The 22,653-nt window shown below is 37.2% G+C and overlaps 2 protein-coding genes across 4 annotated transcripts; both read left to right on the forward strand.

Annotated features, from left to right (window-relative positions):
- Positions 1-1,256: 1,256 nt before the first annotated feature.
- LOC130248644 (secreted frizzled-related protein 2-like) lies at positions 1,257-4,865 on the forward strand. The gene is made up of 4 exons (XM_056482538.1): positions 1,257-1,594; positions 2,113-2,282; positions 3,161-3,253; positions 4,281-4,865. The coding sequence occupies exons 1-4, from the start codon at positions 1,308-1,310 to the stop codon at positions 4,589-4,591; spliced, it is 861 nt and encodes a 286-aa protein (XP_056338513.1). The 5' UTR covers positions 1,257-1,307; the 3' UTR covers positions 4,592-4,865.
- A 1,105-nt stretch (positions 4,866-5,970) lies between these two features.
- Positions 5,971-22,192, forward strand: HDAC10 (histone deacetylase 10). Of its 3 annotated transcripts, none has more exons than XM_056482534.1 (21): positions 5,971-6,095; positions 6,672-6,744; positions 7,596-7,730; positions 8,044-8,140; positions 8,755-8,852; positions 8,929-9,033; positions 9,230-9,298; positions 9,892-10,018; positions 10,509-10,574; positions 10,932-10,991; positions 11,368-11,457; positions 12,678-12,784; positions 14,373-14,440; positions 14,914-15,184; positions 15,838-15,928; positions 17,266-17,351; positions 17,851-17,904; positions 18,494-18,578; positions 19,012-19,197; positions 20,940-21,099; positions 21,778-22,192. In XM_056482534.1, exons 2-21 carry the CDS (start codon positions 6,680-6,682, stop codon positions 21,801-21,803), a joined length of 2,046 nt encoding a protein of 681 aa, XP_056338509.1. In that variant the 5' UTR covers positions 5,971-6,095; positions 6,672-6,679; the 3' UTR covers positions 21,804-22,192. The 3 variants fall into 3 exon arrangements, with proteins under 3 accessions (XP_056338509.1, XP_056338507.1, XP_056338508.1); XM_056482532.1 differs by lacking the exon at positions 5,971-6,095 and adding an exon at positions 6,106-6,315; XM_056482533.1 differs by lacking the exons at positions 5,971-6,095; positions 6,672-6,744 and having other exon boundaries at positions 7,641-7,730; positions 8,044-8,144.
- Positions 22,193-22,653: the final 461 nt, after the last annotated feature.

Consider the following 22,653-nt stretch of genomic DNA (forward strand, 5'->3'; position numbering starts at 1 on the left):
GTAAATTATGTATGATGCATTGTCTAAGTGTGCTACATCTGCTAGAAGCAGAAAAAGCTATAGTTTCTGAAAAAATTTATTTCAATCAAGCATCAGTAATACCAGATGAAACACTTATTAAGAATGCACTTATTTTAGCCTAATATCCAAGACACATATTTTACAGTAGATTGACCTACAAATTATTAATAGCTAAACACTTCTCTAATAAATCATGTAACCAGATGTGGAAATAAAAAATTAACACCCAAAACTAATTGGAAAAAAACATTTTCATCAAATAAAAAGATCTCCACAAAATGCTTCGTTTAGATCTTCAGCTTTTAAAACTCATAATCAAACTTTTCTATTCATAATAGGTAAGCTATGCATTACTCAGATCCTCTTTCATCTTAATTGGTTCCCAACTTCTCTATAGCAAAAGCTGTACTAACAGTGATAACACTATTTTTTGGTGCTATGAACAGAAAATGATAAATCTGGTATCATTTGCTTCCATACACCTTAATGTCATTTTAATTTATTAATAAAGAGTTGAAATGCTGCATTATTTGAGCATTTTTAAATGTAGACAGCTTCATTCAAAATAATAAAAATGTGTAACTGCTTTTTTACTGATAGTCCCAAGAGTGCTACAAATTCAATTCTGTATTTTCAGGTATCTATTAAAATTATTAGAAGTGGGGGCCTTTAGCATGTCACAGAATAGGGATCCAAATTTCCAGTCAAAATACTTGGTTAATAGCAGACGTCTGCCTCTTTATAGTGCTTGACAAAAGAAAGTGCCTCTTTTACATTGTAAAACAGTGGAAGAGACATGGGCCATTAGCACAGGCAAAACATTTTCACTTGATAAGTCAATCTGGGCTGTTTTTTCCTGTCATGTCAGCAGCATCTGAAAACAAAGGAGACACAGAAGCCCCAGGAGACAGCATGTCTGCCCAGCCCCGTTTCTGGGGGATCTCTTAATTTGTGTTTGAAAGCACATAGTGAACCTTCCAGGTGTCAAAATTTAATATGCTTCATACCATGCTGCAGCCACTGACACCATGGGACATGCGAAAGGCAGTTCCAAATTGGTGTCCTTGGGGAACATACATCTATACTTCTTCTCCACCTCCCTGGCTGTCACAACAATCCCTTGATTAGGCAATAAGACCTGGTCTTGTCTCGAGTGATTTGATAAGCAGTTGATAATCAACAGTTCATTAAGCTCTTGGGATATATAAGCCACAAGGTTTTCAGCATGCCTCTGCACTTGAGTGGTTTGACAGCTCCCTGCTCAGCAGCCCAGGAGTCACTGGAAGATGTTATTGACTGCTAAAATACTGTTTTTTGCTGTGAATGGTTTCCTAAGACTGGCAACAGGCTTGGACATTGGATTATCCACGAAATGCGTAGTGATACCCAAGGAGATGGGCATGTGCCACCAGATTGGATACTCTGAAATGAGACTTCCCAACCTGATGGGACACACAAGCATGGCAGAGGTTATCCTGAAATCCACCACCTGGCAGCACCTTGTACACACAGAGTGTCACCCTCACGTGGGGACGTTCCTGTGCTCCCTGTTTGCACCCATCTGTTTAGATACGTAAGTATTGCAGCACAGTACAAAACTCCAGCCTTTATTTGCCAGAACAGGAATGAAACCAAATGCATGTTTATCGTAATCTAAAGGTGAGCTCCACTTTTTCTGAAGTAATTCTGTTAGATTTCTTGTATTCATCAGGAAAAAAGTACTGAAAACTTGTTCCACTTTAATTTGCCTTGGGAATTTGAATGGTGTTTTCAAAGGATGTAATGTTTTATTTTGTTACAGTTGAACTTTATTCTTATTCATTTAGAGTTGAAGCACCTACAGTGAATAGTCAGGCTCAGACTGGAGCTGTTCTCAGGTTGTCATAAAGGCATTTTTAAAATCATAACTAAATATTGTAAGCTCATTCCATACACAGACCACTTGCATAATTTGCAGAGCTGCTGCTCCTGGAATTATATTATTATTGAAGGATGTTAAACGTCAGCCAAGATTATGTACTTTGCACAGGAATCACTGTTGCAATAGTTTCTGTTATCACTGTGACAGCCTGGTATTTCCTCCTGCTACAGGTTCATCCTTCCTTGTAGGAGTATGTGTGCTGCTGTCCGAGAGAGCTGTGCCCCCGTGCTCCTCTGCCACGGACAGCCCTGGCCTGCCAGCCTGGACTGCGATCGATTCCCTGGAGACGAGGACGTGTGCCTGGCACCTCTTACTAAGGAATATAAATACCTGCATAAAGGTACCCGAGGATGGCAGGGGGGAGGGTGGCCATAGCCTGTGCTCCTGGGAATCAAGGAGACACAGGGACACTGTTCCCAGACGTTCTGTGATTTTGTAAATGCAGCAAGTCCTGCTTTACTGCTTCACATGTGCGTGCAGGTGGGTGGCAGTGGGAGTGCTGGCAGTGCCAGCTGCAGCAGACCTCCAGTGCAGATAGAGCAGTGCAGCAGGCTATGCTGTGATGGTGGAGGGAGGCAATTATCACCCTGCACAGCTGTTGGCAGTCATACACACAGCAGCACACCATGTTTGAACTGTGGTCTCTTTATAGACTTATCAATGACCATTATCACAGATGCATTTATATATATGAGAAGCTGGTTCTCAGATTAGCTTAGGAAAACTGGGATGATTTTATCTGGTTTTCCTTAAAGAAACATGAGCTATCTTGGCATTAAGGTTTAAATCTTCAAATGCACTCACACTTACTAACTCTATGGAAAAGGGTAAGATTAAGTTGCTGCTAGCACACCCAAACTCACAGGCTTAGTGCAGCTGAAGCCACAATGACTGACACAATCAGCCACTTAACCCCTTACCACCCACTGTACTTGTGTTAAAAATGATTCTGTATTTGTTACTTTATTTGTTGCCAATAATTGATCTTGTCAGTCTGCACAAGGGCTGAATGTGCATGGAAAATGAAACTGCTTTTCATCTCAAGCCTTGTTTTCAGAGAAGTGTGTTGACTTTTTACCTATTATCACTGGCCCTGTATTTGATGTGTGTTTTGTCTGTCATCCCTGTGGTTAAACAGGGGGTTCTCAGCTTTGACAGCAGAAAATTAAAACAAATTATTCTAAAAGATAACAATGAGGCTTTGTATTTTCTTATCAGTCCTACCAAAGCCTACCTGCCAGACCTGCCCAACAGTGGAGGAATTCTTTACACACAAAAGAGTTCTTGAAGTTTTCTGTGACAGTAACTTTGGTAAGTCCTTGCTAATGTACCTGGTGTTAAAGAGACTAACAACTCTTCTTCTAAATGCTTTAAAAGTAGGATTACAATTAGTGACAGTTTATGCAGGGATTTCAAAGGATTAAGAGTTCGGCTGCTGACTTAGCTTTAGGTTGGTTTTCAGAATAAGTTATTTCTAATCTAAATATAAGGAGGATTTATTGTGCATGTAAGAGTTATTAATGATCTGTTTTCCAAGCAGATAGGTGTTCTGGTCGAGTTGGCTACAACATGCTTTATGGAAAATTTTTCTGCCAAAAACAGCCAAATAAGCAAGTTCGCCTCTTATTAGCATTTAAACTGAAAGTCAAGCTTTGGTGTTTTACCAGTATATGGTGTTGTGAACGAGTTTTTTGCAATGCCTAACTTACTGAGAAGGAGACTCAGAAGATCATATCAGTAAAAGGAATTCTTACCTCCTGTTGTCTTGTTGGACTGATGACTGCAGTTTGCCCTAGAGACTTCCTGGAAAGCCCTTTGTTGGCAGTGCAAAGACTTTCAGTAACTTTGGCTAGCATTAGATCAAGAAATACAGACAAATGCCATGCTAAAAAGTGTTGATGGAGTAAAGTGGAGTAGGTGGATGCCTGTAATGAAAAGGTAATATCTAAAAGGGTGATATCAGCAGGCTATTTTTGCTTAGGGATTCCACATATGGACTAGGTGAGTTTCAGGAAAATTGCTTGGGCGATTGCTGGGTAGTTTTGTGATCCAAGAACAAGACCAACAGCTTACAATATGTGATCACCCAAAATCTGACATAACATGATGATGGTAAAAATAAATTACACTAGAGAAAATTTTTTTCCTAGTCAACTTATTAAATGGAAAAATCTATTTTTCAAAAATATTTTAAACTTCTGCTGGAAAAGGCCTCGCCATACTCTGTCAGCATAAATTATGATCACATTTTCAAGGAATTTTCCTGTTTTCACTGGTACTCTTTCTTACTGCATTTGGGAAATGGTCTGACTTGCATTTCCTTTTCCTTTTTCCTTAGCAGTGAAAGTAAAGCTGTCCAAGAAGAGAACAGCATCTGAGGACCAAGAGTATAACATCGAATGCCAGGTGGAATTCATTACCCAGGGCTCACTCTTGCCCTATGAAACTCAGAGTATGATAGAACAGTGGCTGTTAATTAATGAAAAATGTATAGAGAGGATGACTCCAACCCACCGTCCCACGGTGTATCTCCTTGTGGGGAATATTGAAGAGGGCATCATTTTAGTAAAACAGGTTTATCGCTGGCAGAGGAAGGACTCCCAGCTGACTTTGGCCACTCAGAAGTGGAGATACCATAAATGCTTGTAAATATTTATCATATAATTTGTAAAAAGATGATTATGCTTCTCATACCAAACCTATCTTGTAAATAGGAATGTATTATAAGTTGAATATAAAGCTTTAATTTCCTTTTAAATTGTATTGTAAGTTGAACTCAAACCCCAGTGTTATCAGGCTTCCTTTTTGGTAGTGTTACAGCTACTCTCATCCTGTTTGAACTTGGACAGCTATGTTTCTTTCAATTATGACTTTAAAAAATTGTAATATGTGCAAAAACCAGCATAAACCAGTTTCAAATCCAGCTGACTACTTTTAATGTATTTGTCTATACCAACCACTCTACCATTTTCTCCGGTTACCTAAACTTTCCCTTGCCTAATGTTTCATGAATCCACCTCATTGTCTCCCGTTGGAGTATTTTGAAAGGAGGCAGCCCTCTGCTGGTTGCTTTTGTCGGAATCAGAGCGGAATAAAGAGAATAAGTGACTAAACATGGGATAGCTGGCCCCAGTCACAAGAAGATTTGGTTACTGGGTGTCATAAATCAGATCCTTGCTACTGAAAAGTCCCTTTTCATTTTCAGACACATTACAAAAGTTAATTTATAAAATTTACCCGTTCTCCAAATGGTCTGCAGGGAACTGAGTCAAAATATTGGAAAAAAAATATTTCAGCAGGCACATGATTAGCATCCTCATGGTCAGTGCAATACACGGACATTAAGGACTACGTGAAGATGGACAGAACTTGATTTAATTTTAGTTTTATAAATGTGTATAATAAATACAGTAACAGGTGGTAATACATAAATTAGAAACTATTTTAATAAGACAGTGTCTATTATTATATTTTCTTGAAACAAATACGGGGACGTTTATGGGCAGTAGATTTGTAAAATTCAAACCTGTAATGATCTGGCTTTCGGATACATTCCCCAAAGAAGCAGGTTTTTATCATGTTATTGAATGTGATGACACCTGTCCCATCACTTTTTACCACGAATTGGGAAACTGGTAGAAACTGATGAAGAAAGCGGTCAATAATCTAAGCGGCTGTGTACACACACGGGTACACCCCGGGACATCGGAGAGGCAGCAGCGCCCGGGCCACGTCACTCTGTGCGAATGGAGGAGTCATCCCTTTAATCCAGTTTCTTACTTTAATTTTCATTGTGTCAGGGATGCCACACAGCCTGGGCTGTGGGTTGGTTTGCTCTTGGGCCAGGTCCACGCTGAAACCCTTCCAGCTGCAGGACTTCCCGGGCTCGGCCCGGCCCGGCCCGGCTCGGTTCGGCAGCGCGGCCGCGGCGCTCCCGCAGCGCCATTCAAACCGCGCGCCCGGCACGCCCACAGCCAGGCCCGGGGCGCGCCGCCTCCCCGCCTCCCCGCCCTCGGAAGGGCCGGCACGGGCCGGCGAGGATCCGTGAGAGGCTGCCGGGCTGTGCCGGGCTGTGCCGGGCCTGCAGGCTGTGCCGGGGGCTGCCAGGCGGGGCGGGGCGCGAGCGGCGGAGCGCAGCGTGCCCGGAGCTCAGGTACGCGGCCCCGCGGCCGGCAGTGCGCTCGCATCCGCTGTCTGCCCGTCGCCTTCTCTGTCTCTCTTCAGGGTCTCTCTGGGGCTTTTGAAAGACCGATAAAGTTCTAAACCAAACAGATCCCTGTAACTGTTCTGCGCGTGGTGTATGACATCCTGTTGTCCGTACTTTGTGGCTTTGTAGGTCAAGTTCTGCCCGCACTGCTCGGCCTGGGGCACAGGTGAGTGTGTGTGTGAGGGAGGGAGGGAGGAGCGGCCTGTGCTCGGAGCCGCCGCTGCTGGAGCGGCCCGCCGGGTGCTCAGAGCCCAGCTCTCCAGCACTCGGCCAGTGAGAGTCCTGCCTGCCCGCACCCAGTTCGGTGGGTGGGGTTTTGTCAGAATCTGATGTTTTAAAGTCCTTGATGTTTTAAAGTCCTTAATATTTCTCTTTGATTTCGTTCTGTAAGTACAAAGTCTGAAGTACAAAACTCCTGCAGGTACACTCTGTACTTACATTATCACTACCTAGTGTAACAGTAACTGGTTTAAATTTGTTTCTGATGTGAAATACGTGTCTTGGGGTTTTTTTCCTACTTAGTTGTAGCAATGGCTTCAGGAACAGCGCTGATTTATGATGAGGAGATGACCACTCACAAACTGCTTTGGAATGAGTAAGTCACTGCTGTTATTTTTATTAATAGATTCTTATTAGGACTCATGAGAGCACTACCAAAATAAATGCATTTTTTGTAAATGCAATAGGAAGTATCTCGTGATACTTCCCATCTTTTCTGCGTAAATAGATATTTTTTCCTTTAGGAGGAAAAAAATATTTTATTCACAGTTTGTATCTAGATAATGTAATGATTATCTGAAACTGGATTTGAGAGGCTGCAGGCGTCCTGTCTGGGAGGTCTAAACAAGAGGTGTTCGGATGAGGCATTTGAGTAGCCCCCTAAATAATGCGTTTTAAGTTAATTAAATTGTTTGTAACATTAAAGTATCATTGACCTTGGAAAAGTATGTAGATATACTCACTCAGCTGAAACATGTCAATTACATTCAGTTAGAAATTGGTATATTACTAAAATATGCATAAATTAGAGGAGTTTCTTTGCAGTGCTCAGAGTAACAATCCATTGTTGTCTTCTCTCCCATTGTTGCTTCTCCTCTGTTCACCTTCATTGTAACCTACAGCTTTTAATTGCAGCATTCCCGTGTCTGTAGTTAAGCATTGCAACTTTTTATCAGTGAGAGAGGAAACAAAAAATGATGCTATTGTATTGATTGTTTGGGTTTTTTTAAGATGATTTTTTGCTTATATATTTTAGAATCAATTTCTGACTCAGTTCCAAAACAGAAAATAGTTAAAGATTGTTTTTTTCATTTTTTCTTTCATGTATCTCTCTCTTCAAGTAATGGATTTTCTTAAAATTAGGAGTTAAAAGTGAGGCTTTATGAAGTATATTAGTAACCTGTGCTGGTATAGTATTATAGTAATATAATTATTGCTTACTTATAGCCCCATTTGTGATATTGAAGTGCCAGAAAGACTTTCATCCTCCTATGAGCAGCTTAGAAGTTACCATCTTGTGGAAAGATGTGTTCATGTGCCTGCCAGAGAAGGAAGTGAGGAGGAGATCCTGCTGGTTCACAGGTCTGAAACTTAACTTTCATTCAGATTAATTCAGTGAAACAATAGATCTCGTATCTCCAGATTATATTTTGATCCATTTCAAAAGAGTGTTCCAAAATTCAATGGCTTCCATTAATTTCAGTGGAAAATGTGTCACAATGTTGAGTATGGCATAGGTGCTGAATTATGAATCTGCTATTCCACTAAATATACATTCTCACTTGTGGGGTCTTAAGCAATGAATGCTGATTTATGCATAAGAATACAAGTAAACTTCTAAAAAATAATTTTAGTTGTTTGCTTAAGTGTTATGTTAATCTCTCTCTTCCTGCAGTTTAGAGCACTTGGAAGTGGCAAAAAGCACTCAGACAATGAATGAGGAGGAGCTGAAAAGGGTCTCTGAAAATTATGATGCTTTTTTCTTTCATCCGGTGTGTAAGTTAAACTGCTTCCTCCATTGGGAGTTACAACTATTTCTGTTACTGCATCTGAATGGCATTTTTCTAAGAAGGGGGAGATTAAAAATACAATTTTTGCTACTGATGTTTTCTCACATTTATTTATTGTATTCTCATTATCTGGTTCTAGTTTTTTATAATTTAAATTGGTTAAGTGTCCTGTCATCTATTTTGTAATTGTATCACATCAGGATAATGCACTACTCAAATTTTAGCTCTACTTTTGTCACATAATGTCACTGTAGACCATTAGTGGCCTGCAAATCACATTTTGTTAACAATTGTTCTTAAATGTTGTGCCATGAAGTGTTTTATGTTATGTTATGTTATGTTATGTTTCTATAGGGTTTGATTCCTTATTTTCAAAGGTGCCATGTTATTCCACTCAATACATCCATCTCACATTTTTTAACTGCTCCACAGAGAACCTCCTTATAAAGAGCATGGTGATCACTGGTAATCATAGGGGAAAGCACATTGGAACCTGTGTAGCTTCAGTGGGGTATAATTATGTCCAGACAGTTTGCTGTTTGGATGCTAAAGTGTCATGTGTGCCTTGTCTAAGCTGATGAGTTTCTCTTTCTTAGAGCACTTACCGCTGTGCCAGACTAGCAGTAGGAGCAACTTTGCAGCTGGTGGACGCTGTGATGTCAGGAAAAGTGCGCAATGGAATGGCGCTAGTCAGGTAAGAAAATACGTGAGGACGTTTTCACTTAGCAGAATTTCCTTTGTTCTGAATAATTTATAAAATTTTGGTTCAGACCTCCAGGTCACCACAGCCAGAGAAATGCAGCTAACGGGTTCTGTTTGTTCAACAACGTTGCTATTGCAGCAGAATACGCAAAACTGAAATATGGTCTGCAGAGGTAAGTTCATGGTTGACTAGAAAAGCTTTTCATATGTAAACAACAGTTTGACATTGTACTAGTTTAGATTAATGTCTAGAGCTTTCTGGGTGTCATGTTCCTTTTGGTTCAGAAAAACATTTTTCATTTATACCTTCTGTAGATTAAGATGCTGTGGCTCTTCCTCTGAATGTTTTTTTTTTACTGATCTGTACAGAATCTTAATTGTTGACTGGGATGTGCACCATGGGCAAGGAACCCAGTATATATTTGAAGAAGATCCAAGGTTTGATGGATTTTTTTTTTCTTCTTTAATGTCAGCTGTTTAAAGATTGCATTTGTAGAGAATAAGATTTCTTAAATTTCTAAAACTAGAATCTTGCAAAACATTCACCATGCTATTTTAGTCTATTTCTCATTTGTTTAAAATAAAAGGAAATATCTAAATCCAAGTAAAATGCAAGAATAACAGACAAAATAAGCAATATGGTTACCTTGGTTTGCCACTACTCAGGTAGTACATCTATTCTCTGTTCATGAATCTCCCAGTTAAAGTCTTCAAATAGTAGTTGAATAAAATACATGAGCTTTATTTTTTATTTTTTTTAAGCAACATAAGTAGGTTCTAGAAACAAGTCTGCTGTTCTGAAAATTCATTGTATTTATCTGTATGAAGTGCATGCTTACAAGATATTTTTAGCATGTTAATTTTTAGGTTAATTTTGGCATAGGACCTACTGTGTCAATTTTCACAGTCTAAATCCTTTGAGAGAACTAAATAGAAAGGATAGGATGGTTTTCTTGCTTTCAGGCAATGGAGTCACCAGGTTCAGGATATAAAGTCATTTTCACAATTTTTATTATTTTTTTTATTTTCAGTGTTTTGTACTTTTCTTGGCATCGCTATGAACATCAGGAATTCTGGCCATCACTCAGAGAATCCGATTATGATGCTGTGGGTCTAGGAAAAGGAAAAGGTTTTAACATAAATTTGCCTTGGAATAAGGTAAATATTGTTTATAGCACAACAAAGCAAGTGCAATAGCTTTGTATCTCATCCTTTAGGTAACACTTTCTGAGTAAGTGCACTGCTTCACTTGCTGGACAAATTTCTTACACAGTGTATATTCTTCCTGTCAGGAGAATGTCTGCTGGAAAAATGTGTCTCAGAATGTGATAATATTTGAAAAATAAAAGGGAGATAAAAACTTACACACTCATTTTTACTTGAATATCTTGCCTAGTCATCAAATCAAAAAGTGTTTCAGGAGATGGTTACATCCATGCTTGTTTACCAGAGAACTGAAGCTCATTAAGATTAAAAATGGTGGATATTTATGCACTTTACTTAAATAGAGGAGGTTTTACTGTACTTCATAAGATTCCCTCATCTTTTCCTATCTTTCCCTAAAGGCTTGAAGAACCTTAGAAAATTTGTCATTCTAACTGGAAAACATGACCTCTCATATTTTTTCTTATATTCTCATATTTTTCAGGTTGGGATGGGAAATTCAGATTATCTTGCTGCGTTTTTCCATGTGTTGCTTCCAACGGCTTTTGAGGTAATTTTTACTGCCAGAGAGTACTTCCTAAGTGTTTCTTAAGGTACTATTAAATATTTTACAGAAATGCAGTAATTGTCAGTAGCACAGTTAATACATTTATTCTGCTAGTATGCTGTTGCGCTGATGAACTGAATAGTATTTATGGAATTTTAGCTTTTAAATATTAAACATAATCATCTGCAACTTCTCCAGCAGAAACAAAAATAGTGTAAAAGGGTAATGTATTCAAGGAGAATCCTTATTTGTGTTCATGTTCTAATTGAAATAAAAGCTGATCATGGTACAGTGGAAATCCTATTCAAAATTGAAAAGAGGACATAAATATGTGCTACAACTGTCTCTCTTTTATAACAGTTTGATCCTGAACTGGTTATTGTCTCCTCTGGATATGATTCTGGAATTGGTGACCCTGAAGTAAGTAACGTGTGGTCCTTGTGTTGTCAGTCATGAATCTATTAGGAAAATATTCCTGCTGTTTTCATGTCCTGTGATTGCTAAATAAAATTCACTTTGATCAAGGTAAAAATACATGCTTGAGTCTTTAGGCTGACCCAAGTTCATTAAACATTACAACAAGACATGTAAAGACAGATTATCCCATATGTGTAATTACTGTGTTGTTTTTTTTCACCTTCCTTAAATGCAGTTGATTCAGCCTTTTCTTTGATATAATGAGAGGCAAGTATTCTAGTATTCCATCTCAGATTTGGGTATTTCAGATTATTTGTTTGGATTTCTTACCAGTGTTTTTGAATCAAAGTGTCATCTCTAATTTTTTTCTTTGGTTTAGGGTCAGATGAATGCCACTCCTGAGGTTTTTGCCCAACTTACCCATTTCCTGATGCAGTTAGCTAATGGAAAGCTGTGTGTCATCCTAGAGGTAAAGACTTTTGAAATGTACTCCCAGGGGAAAGGTCTTTGTACTAGAGCCATTTAGGGCAAATAAAAAATAAATTATTTTGTTAAGAAGTTTTGCTTCCTAGCTTTATCTTTTGAGTACCAGGAATGCAAAAATGGCTAAGATTTGACAGCACTCTTACACTTCAGAGTTTTAAAACAAAGGAGCCATATGCTCATCAATCAAAAAACGTATCTTCCACAAATCTGCTCAATTCTTGTGAATAGTGATTTGTCTACTGCTCTTGACAATCCCAAACTTACTAAAATGTATTTAGTGAATAGGCTGTATTACCAGTGTTTTTACAAATGTATCTTATTCCAGGAGACTTTATAAAACCTTTAACCTAAATATACTGTTACTTAGTAATGGAGCACTTAGAAAATTCCCTCTTTTTGATTTAATGACTGTATGCAGGCTCTTCAGGAGCTCTTCTATATTCTTTTTTTAAACACTTAAAATTTTTTTCTCCTTTTGAAATCTAGACTTCAACTCCCTATTTCTACTGCATGTTGGAAAAATAATGGCTTTTCAAGTATGTGGAAATATTGCTGCCAACAAGGTCTTCAAGACTGAACTGTTTATTAATTGATCCACTTGACCTCTTGTTTTGCATGACCTTTCTTCCATTATCTTTCTTTCTAGCAGGTTATTATAGATATTTTTGTCTATTAGCTGAAGTGCAAATAAGCATTCATTCCTACCACAGATGGTGTGACTGGTCCACAGGTGATAATTGGCTTCCTGCATGTCACCTAGCAGTCTTAAATCTATCTTGTTCTCCAAATTCTGCCAAACTCCTAGGTGGCCACATCTTAAATGTGTCAGGCTGTGGGAGATTTCTCTTGTACAGCCATTTTAGAGGACAGTGATAAGTTTTGCCTTCTAAGGAATCTTCCTCAAAGATTGTTGAAGATGGGAATGGAGAAGGAGTGTGTTTTTATGGCAAAGTAATGACAGATTTCTGAATTTACTTGAACTATGACAATATGAGTTCAATCATGAGATGCCAGTGAAGTTCAGCAGGTGTCCTCTAACTTACTGTTTTCATATTGAAAAATCCTTGACTTAGATATATATATATATATACATATATATATATGTATATATATATATTTCAAAAGGATCGTTTATTTTCTGTATTGAAATTCAGAGAGATGTTAAAAGTACTTGTCCCTTAGTTGACACAAAATACTTTTTAGGGTGGATACCATTTGAAATCATTGGGTGAATCAGTATGCATGACTGTAAAAACTTTGCTTGGAGATCCTGTACCTCAAGTAACTGGAGAAATGGCACCTTGTCTAAGGTAAGCATATAACAAATTTTAGAACAAACTAAGTTTTGTTTAAAGAGACTAAAAACATACATGCTTTGAACATTTTGCTGAAGTAAGGTTTTAATATGGTAGTTTATAATATATTATTTTCTACTTTAGGTAACTTGCATTTTTAAAAAGTCATCCAAGGTTTCTATACTTTTGTTTGTGAAATTATTTCAAGTTGTGAGATATTATAGCATAAGCCATTTTGTCCTTAGACCTAGTTATCCTTGTTATGGAAATTCATCTCACTCAGGGTTTAGATAATCCTGCTGTAATCAAGGTAATACCAGCTAACTACAGCCAGTATTTGGGAATGTATGCAACTGCAAGGATTAGTGCTTCAGACCCCAGAGCCATTTCAGTCACTATAGTACAGTATAGTTTGGGCAAACCTTTCTCTAATCAGTGAGAGTTGATGCTATGCAGAGCCAGTCTTGATGAATACTTGTGTTTCTGGAATTTGGATCATTGAGGCCTGGGGTGCAAAAGCACCTGACCATGTAGAGTTGTACCAAGATAATTAAATTTCAAGTCTAACTTCTTTTTAGAGACACTAAGACTGTGTTTGTACAGTGGTGGAATCTGACCTAGTAAAGCATTCTGAACCTTGGGCCTGAATCGGTTCCACATCTAAAGAGTGTCTCTCTCTACCTGTCTGCACTACCTCCTCCACATCTCCATGTTCTGTCCTCCATCTTTCTCCCAGCTCTGTAGCTGTCCTGTTTTCTTTCTAGCAGAAATGCTTCTCATGCACTTTGGTGGCAACACCTCCCAGTTGACTGTGTTAGTTAAAACTCAGAGCTTGGATCAGTCAGGGAATATATGGATATATGTGGGCTGGGTTGCATTAGGTAAACTGATGGAGCAAAACTGGTTATTTTGCTCCTAGCACATCCCATAAGCCCCCTGTGTCCTCATTTTCTTCTCTACCAGCTGTGGTATTTCAGATTGCTATCATCCTATGTCACAGAGAGTTGATTACATACTTAGCCAATATATCAGTCCAGCTCCTGAACACCTTACAAATAATCTGCAAGTACACGGAATTTCTTCTGGATTTAATGCGACCTGAATTATGTTTGTATGATAGCTAAAGCAGTGGGACTGTTTGCCCATAGTGCTGCAAATACCAGTGATAATAAAAAGGAAACTTCAACACACAGAATAGGAGGGTATGTGATTTACTTAGTTCCTGAACAGATTGTCTTGATTTTGAGTCAGTCTAATTAAATCTTTACATTGTGTAGATAAAATCTCTTGGCAAGACATTGACAGACATTTTTCCTGAACTCATACAGGTGTGCTTCCTCCAACAGCAGGGTTGGGATTTTGCTCAATGTATAAATGTATGTTCATGCTGTATGTGTTCTTTACTTTTCTTTTTTTGACTCTAATCTTTTCAAGCAATGTGTCTATTGACTCTCATTCTGTTTTGCATTCTTTTGAGAGATAAATTTTGTTTATTTTCAGTTGGATTTTTTGGTTTTGCTTTTTTTTTTTTTGTTGAGGTAAGTTATGATTCCTCTTATGATTTTCATTATTGCTGATACTATTAATCTGGTTTATTTTTCAGTGCTATTGAATCTATTCAAAATGTGAGAGCAGCACATAAACCCTACTGGAAATGGTTGGCTTATGAAGGTAGTTTCTTTTCATTCAAGCAAACGTTATTGAAAAATGGATTTATACAGAAATTGAAAATTATTAAAATTAATACCAGTGGATTAAACTAATTGATCAAACAGTTATTCATCAAGTGACTGATGAAGCAGGGAGACTTCATTTGAGGTCATGTCTTCAGCTGGTCTGAAAAGAACTTTCTGAAACTGGCAAACTTCATGCCAAAAAGTAGCACTTTGATATCTTTGTTTGAGGATGCTTTTTTCTGTGTCAAAAATATTGGCATAAGCGTTATTACAATTTCACTAGATTAAAGCAAATGTAGTAGCACTGAAAAAATAACATCTATGTCAGGAAACATTGTAGCTGGTGCATAGGAGTAAATATGCTTACTATGAATACAGATGTATTCTATTTTGTGAATAAATATATCCAAATATTAACACATTGCTTAGAAACTAATACCTGTGAAACTTCTCTTTCTTTTTCTCCAGATACATCATTTTTACAAAATTTGAGTACCAAATCACACTTTTCAAAGACAGCTAATTCAAATCCCTCCACAGAACATGAATCTAAGATAACTAACAACAATGACACTGTCAAAGTAGACAGGTTTTTGGAATTGCACATGAAAAATATTCAGTTTCCAGTGCCTCCCATCAAAACAGCAACAACTGGCTGTGAAGGTTCAGAACATTTTCTCTCTGAACATGTTCATCTGGTGAAGGAAATGGACAAAACTGAAATAAAAGCTCTTGTCAGGTTGGTCCTATTTATTTTATTTTCCACAGAGGATGAGAGGTGTCTGTACAGACTGTCATCTAGTTCTGTGTCTGCCATGGTCATCTTTTTTGCCTTAGTCTACTCTAAGCCAGAATTTCTTCCTTTATAAATATAGACATTTGTGTTGTATAGCACTTATAGCCTGAAATCCTTTAAAGAAATAATAAGAATACTTTTTCTCTATAACTCTTTCAATAGAGATAGGACAGCTAATTCAAGTGTAATAATTTAGAAAGAGATTTTGCTAGGAAGCTGTCTTAAAACTCTGTACTCACTTTTAGCTGGAAAAAATACCAATACTGTTCTGATTTGAGAAACTCAGTCTTTTGTCTTGTCTTCATCTAATTTTGACAGAACTCTGTTTCCTGAATATCATCAGACATTTTTATTTTCTTTCCAGTGCAGAATGGAGACAGCTTTAGGGAGCTGAAGACTGTCAGGCACCGGTGTTGTCATCTTCTTGCTAGAGCAGGTTTCTGGGAATCAATGTGTAGCACCTATACAAAATATACCTCATTAATACTAACTGGCAAAATTTACCCCATTAATACTAACTGCAAAGCACTTTATCAGTGTCCTCTGACACTGTATTGCTTCTAAACTAATTTTTCTTCATATGGTTTATTTTACAGTGGCTTTTATGCAGACCTTGTGAAAGATGACAAAACTTTGCTCTCTCTTGGCAGTATGTTTGTGATCCTAGATAAAATACTTAAGAAGGAGGTAAAAATATATTGCCTTGGTCTTGGGGGTAGGAGTGGATTTGGATTCCTCTGATTTTTTCCTTCTACTATATTATTGTCCAGATACTAGTTATTATTTATCTCCCAAGTCCACTAATCTCAGCGAGAATGTGTTTAGCTATGAGAATGAGCGTGCAAGATGAGAAAATGACTGTTTAAGGATAGCTGTTAATCCCAATCCATCTTTCTAATCATCTTTGGGCAACTCATTGTCCAGACTTTCTGTAGGTAGTCACAGAGTCCCTAAGAATCTCCTCATTTCTCTCAGACTTACAGGGAGCCAGGCATTAAGTCTTCCAGTTAAGGGAAATTGCTGTATCAAGCCCCAGAAAGCAACAGCAAGAAATCTGAAGAAGTGTCAGTACTTTTCCTGTCTCAATGTGCATAGTTTACACAGTAAATTTTGACTTACATGTGCATGCACACACATACTCTAGTGTTGTTTTCAACAGCTCTACTGTATGCTGTGATTCTGAACAAAGTAATTAATTCTAGTTCAGTATTTTGATTCTTGCAAGGTCAGGACTGAAGAGAGGGCAGGCTTAGAAGGGTGCATCTTCATATTTTATGTGTAAAAGCTTGGATAAGCATAGAAGAAGAACTGAAAACAAAAAATATTACATCATAATAAATCACTTTCACTCACTTCCTTGGAGTGAAAAGTTCTCTTTAAGGTACCAGGCCTGCAAGGAAGAGTGACTACCACAACAGCCTCTTTCTTCTAAGACATCTTGCTCTTGGAAGTGACATCTGAAAATCCTGGGGACAAATTTCTGACATTACAAACTGTGAACAACTCCAGGAGAGCCTATAAATAGATTTTAAAAAATGGTTACTGGTAAAAAGAAGTAGAACTTTTAATGAGTTGCAGATGTAAGCTAACTTTTTGTGCTGACAAAGAGGAGGAATGAGCAGGGAAAGTACATATTTTTGCTTAGCTTTTATTTAGAGTTCAAAGCACACAGCACAGATGAACACTGAAGGGTTGACTGAGTAATACAGCAATTGTATTTTCCAGAAAAGAATAGCTTGCCTGGTTAAAGGAAGAGTCAGAATATTCAGGAACAACCTCCTTTTCACAGGGTGTATTTTTTCTGCACAGTTTGCAGACTATCTAGAGACCCAGTAAACATGGCCTTCCCTTGGAAAAGCTATTTTTACAGTTGCCTTCTGGTATAGCACCATACTTTTGAAATAAGTGCAGTTTATGGCACAATAATCAATATGGCCTTTCTGTAGAAAATTAATTAATACCACTGTTACACTTAAAAAATGACATGGTCTGCATTGCTTCTGAATGAAAAATGTATTTTGTAGGTGTGTAATGGAATTGCAGCATCACCCACAGCTGCTCTTTCTGCTGCCGTTGCACTAAGACATTCTGTTCGTTTGGGATTTCAAAGGTGAATTTGTATGTTTTGCATTTAGAGCCCTTTGACAATGTGTTGAAATCAAATCCTAAGTGTGGCAAACATGGCAAATTGCCTGTGAAACCTTGGTTTTAGAGCATGTGAGTGCTTGGTTTAGAGCATGCCCACTCACATAGCATTTTCAACATGTAATCCAGGTACCAGTGTATCTGCCTGAAACAACCTTTTTCCTTTCCAAAGGCAAAAAATTGTAAGGTGATGGCTGTGCTAGCCTACACTTTCTTTGTCAGATTTCAATTGGTTTTGGCCTGGGGAAAAGTTATTGATTTGTTTTTCCCCCCCAGTATTTAGTGGAAGAAATGGGGTTCCCTTGAGCTGTCATAAATATGTTTTATTTCTACTTTTAATGGACCAAATTCAATACACATCCTTTTTAATGCTTCTAATCTACACACAAGCTTTTATACAAATCACATTAATTGAAAAAAAAAAAGAAGACCTATAAATGTATGTAAATTTTTGTTTCCTGCAGAGTGCTTTGTGTATTTGTTGGAGACATGCAGATGATACCAAACACAGAAGATGGGTGAGGTCTCCCACTACATTAGGGGGTTCAGTCCCAAGGGATTTCTATATGTGTGATGAAATCTGTACTAAGGAATCAGGCATGAGCTGACATTTATTAAGCTTAGCTTGAGGCATAATACAAAACGTCCCCAAATGCATCTTCAAAGATAGCATTTAGGACAATAATTTATTTCATGCATTTGATGGTAGTTTTAAAGCATAATCCTTCAGTATTAATTGAAATTGTTATTGAAAATACAATGTAATAAATAAGGCAATTATTAATTAAATAGGTCCTATCTCCCCTATAACTGCAGGAGGCACATATTGCTGATGCAGAGCTCCTCATTGAAAGTCTTCTTATATATAATTTTTTCCACCTCCTCTTTTCTTTAAAGTAATTTGCCAATAGTCTTCAATCATCTTTTTAAAAATACCATAAAAAGGATTTCAGTTTTAATTGTTTACATTTTAGAATGTACTAATACAAATAATTATTTGCTCCTGTATTACAAATTAGTATTTAAAGAATGATGAAAGAAAATATCCCGTTTTTATCCCATTGGGAAATAATTGGTTAAATACTCAAGTGGGATTTTTATTTACAGAAAAATGCTTATCATAAACATCTGTGAGAAAGAACAGTCTGTAAAGACCAATTGCAAAGACTATATTTCTCTAAACTGGAAAGAGGTAAGATTCACTTTCTGGAAACAGCATAGGAGAAAATTTTTTTAAACAGAAATAATAGTATATATTTAGAAATGTATAATATCACATTAAGAATTACACCCCTTACTCCACTTTGAAAATTTTTCCTTTTCTTGCCCTTGCCAGGTTACTACTCTTTTGCAGAGCTTTAGAGTGTATTAGAATGCATAGGTTTGAGGAAACCTTCTGTAGTTACTGCAGTTCATCTTCGGCAAGGCAGAGTTACACTGTAAAGATACTAAGGAAAAGATGAATAATCCTGCATGTTTAATATAAAAATTGCTGGGAAGATAGATCAATGTCCTGTTTCCTAGGACAATCAAAAGTTTTTTGAGAGTCACCTTTCTGTTTTGTGTTATATTTGGGAATTTGGGGCTTTATATTTGTCCTAACCAGTTTGTTGTTGTTGTTAAAGGATGCTGAAGGAAATGATTTCTTTTCTGCTGTACTTGGATTCATTCTTCCTGTAGCATATAGTTATCAACCAAACTTAACAGTAATAGCTGTTGGACCAAACAGGAACCTTGGAATAAGTGGGATTTCTCTGCTTGTTGCTTTACTACAAGGATTAGCTGAGTCTCGAATTTTTGCTGTGATTGAGGTAAGAGGTGGTGCTAAGCCATGGTACTTTTCAAAGTGTCTGGCAGAGACGCTGGTATGAACTGCTTCAAGATGCACAGCAGAAAATACTGGCTGTATTTACCCTGTGTTTGGTACCCCTTTGTGAGTTCACAGCACCAACTGTCCAGGTTTGTTTCCTGAGAACAAGACAAGGCCCAGTTGCACATCGAGCTGTAGGCAGCTGTTGCAGCCTGCACAGTGGAGAAGCCGAGGCATGAACACAAGCCTGTGGTTATATCTGTGGACCGTAGATGTAGTTTGCCACAACTTCCATTTCCATCTCAGTTGTCTCCTGAATAGAGGCACTTCCTGTCTGTTAAGTCATCTGGCCTCTTTCCATCAAATGTGATTGAAAGCAGCCCTCTGTCCTGTTCATAACAGACCACTAAATTTCCTCTCCTCTCCCCAGTGCTGTACTTTGTCACACACAACTTCCAGCCTCCAGAACGTAAGTCAGAAAGGCACATATCCTTCAAGTGAACTTAATTGGGATAACAAATAATTGAGAGCCAGAGTACCCCAGCTTTATGTTTCAAGTAGAGAGCATAGGAAAGAAGATAAAAAAACCAGGGACTTTCCCTAGGCTAATTTTTCCATATGCTACCACTTGAAGGATACCTAAATTTAGGAGTTGGAGGCTGTATCCAGAGCAGTGATCAGTGTGAGTGTATCTTCCATGAATTTGTCTAATCACATAAAGAACTTAGTTTACACTCTTGTGCTCTCCAGCATCCTGTGGTTGTGAATAACACAGTTTCTCTGTGTCATCTATGAAACAGTAACTTTTGATTACTTTTGCACGTTCTTCTTCAATGAGAAACAAAAAAAAATTGTTAATGTATGCTTATTCTAATCTGCTCCCCCATCAAGTACCCAATTAATTCCATGCTATTCATTAAGCTGCCAATTAAGTGGATTTTGACATAATTTATTCTGTAGTTTTCTCAAATGTTATTTGTTTTAATTTACAATGCTGATACATAAATTGTCTAAGCTAAAATAATTTGTACATTGATATGCAGTACCCATAAATAATGCATTTGCATACTACTAATTAAGAGTATGAAATGGAGATAATTACTGATATTCTGAAGTTTAATCTCAGACAATAAAACAACATTAGGCATACATGTTTAAAAAAAAAATTTGATACTTTTATATTGATACTCAGCAGGTAGCTCCATAACAGGGTCATAATTTTCTAATGCATGTGCATGGCTTTTTAGAATACTTGAAAAAAATGCTTCTATCTCTTAAAAACAAAATAGTGTTACAGTCTTCCAAATACAATAGCATCAACATTTCAAATACAATTTCTGCAAGGAAATAATACTGATTTAGACTGTGAGAAGTCTAAAAGACTAAATTTCTTGAATAAGCAAAATATATTACTATTTTCCACTCATAGAAAGTAAATGATGCATGAAGTAAGCAAGCTCCATGCTCCCATTAACCTCATAATATTTTCTGTCCTTAACCCAGTCATAAAAGGAAAAGTGAGATTCTTTCTCCATTTAAAAGAAACAACTTTTACAACAGATAAAAATAATTTGTTTTTCAGAAAAAAACTCAATTTGTACACATTTTTATTTGAAAATGGAAGGTTGCTCATTCTTGTTAGTAGTGGTAGCAATTTAATTACGAAAGCTTGTTTTAAAATATTTTAAGTGTTGCTGAAACAAAGACAGCTTTGTTCACAGGTGTATTTTTCTTCCTAATTAGGACACAGAGATAAGTTTAATGCAAAATGTAGCCAAAGTGTTGGTGGGTGTTTCTACACCTTCCTTTGGAATCTATGTACCTCCTACCCAAGAAAAAGTAAATAGAATAAAAGCATTAAGAGACCAATTTCAGCAGAAATGGAAAATGCTTCAGTGTTCAGGTAAGATGTCTAATTGTATCTTTAACTCTTATACACAATAAGTTTCTGAAAAGATGATCTATAAATACAGCTGGGTCTTGTAAGTCAGTGGGACATTTAAAGTCAGTTGGAGCAGACTGATCTAATGTGAAACTGGTGAAACTCTGCTGCTAATTCTGCCACTTGAGCTGGAAAGCACCAGGTACCTTTGGGACTTAGAATACTGTTACTCCAAAATTTTGGAATTAAATTACCAAAATACATGCTTAAAGAATGGGCAAGAAGATGTGCCCTGTCTCTGACTGCTAATGTGTTTTCTGAATATAGTGCCAAACCAGGTGATATTTTGATATGTTTAACTTGTCCACAAATAACTCAATAATGATTAGTCATGCTGCAAGTACAGTCACAAAGAGCTGAAGATCAGGCACTGCATTTGTGTAAGAGTCAGGCCAGGCAGGTAAGTATATTTTCAAGCATATTTGTCTAGAAATGTTTTTTTGCTGAATGACTTCTGTTCTTCAACAAAAAAAAAGGCAGTTATAAAGGTGGGCATCTTTAAAAGAAAATACCATTCTCTCTTTCAGAAGAAATGCCCAATACTAGGGGTCTGGTTCCAATAAAAATACTCTTGTTGGGGTCAGGAATGGTGGTATGAGCTTGATTAATAACTGGTTTACTTATTGCTGTTCTTTTCAGTGAAGGAGGGGATTTCAAGTAATTGATTTCACTTCAGAATCATTTTACAAAGAAGAAGAAGAAGAAAAGGAAAATATGAGGACTTCACTCTGCCCTCTTTTCAAGCATAAATTGTGTGTATAACAAATAAGAACTCCCAATCTCCAGAGACTTAGTAGTGGCCTAAGGCCACATCATGTAAATTCTTAAAATTAAATAAGCAACCCAATGCAATAGCCATTATATGCCTTATTTTGTAGTATTCCAGGTATGATTTAGGGATCATTTTCAAGAGCACTTTTTTGTTATTGTGACTTTAATAATTTGACTTTCTGATTTCAGACACTTCAAATTATGTTTATACTGGTGTTCCTACTGGGTTCAATTTTATATCATGTGGAATAAATAAATCTGCCTTTGCAGTTGTCTTTTTTAATTACTCTCAGTGCTTCCCTTCTCATTTGTTTTGGTTTTCAGATATTGCTGGAGGGGGAATTATATCCATCTTGAACATTTTGAAATTAAAATCTCTTTTTAAAACAAACAAAGCTATGTGAATGATTTTTCACAAAGAGGAGCTGAAGAACATGAAGATGTTCTGTTTCGGTTTAGCATTTCTTTAAACTGACCTTTGAAGTCCAAAAAGGTATTTAAATTGGAAACTGGCCAGTGGCCAAACTTTAGCTTTAGCATTTTTCCTAAGAGGAGATTCATTTCCTGACAGATTTTGCCAGTCTCCCTCTTATTTTGCCATTCTCTCCCCTAAAAACGCCTCTTCCCCTTCCCTTTATTTTTTTTTTCAACTCAGCATTTTCAATGAAAAAGCATTTTCTGAGAAACAGCTCAGCTCTTTCCCCTTTCCCTGCCTTTGTTCAATATTATTTATAGTATTTGAAT

The sequence above is a fragment of the Oenanthe melanoleuca genome, chromosome 1A (assembly GCF_029582105.1).
Source record: "Oenanthe melanoleuca isolate GR-GAL-2019-014 chromosome 1A, OMel1.0, whole genome shotgun sequence".
NCBI classification, from domain to species: Eukaryota; Metazoa; Chordata; class Aves; order Passeriformes; family Muscicapidae; genus Oenanthe; species Oenanthe melanoleuca.

Bases quoted from the DNA above. Each gene is read 5' to 3' on its own strand.
- LOC130248644 (XM_056482538.1), top strand. From the start codon at position 1,308: ATGTTATTGACTGCTAAAATACTGTTTTTTGCTGTGAATGGTTTCCTA. The intron at 1,595-2,112 runs GTAAGTATTGCA...CTCCTGCTACAG, and splicing joins GCACCCATCTGTTTAGATAC to GTTCATCCTTCCTTGTAGGA. The intron at 3,254-4,280 runs GTAAGTCCTTGC...CTTTTTCCTTAG, and splicing joins TTTCTGTGACAGTAACTTTG to CAGTGAAAGTAAAGCTGTCC.
- HDAC10 (XM_056482534.1), top strand. From the start codon at position 6,680: ATGGCTTCAGGAACAGCGCTGATTTATGATGAGGAGATGACCACTCAC. The intron at 6,745-7,595 runs GTAAGTCACTGC...GCTTACTTATAG, and splicing joins CACAAACTGCTTTGGAATGA to CCCCATTTGTGATATTGAAG. The intron at 10,019-10,508 runs GTAAATATTGTT...CATATTTTTCAG, and splicing joins TAAATTTGCCTTGGAATAAG to GTTGGGATGGGAAATTCAGA.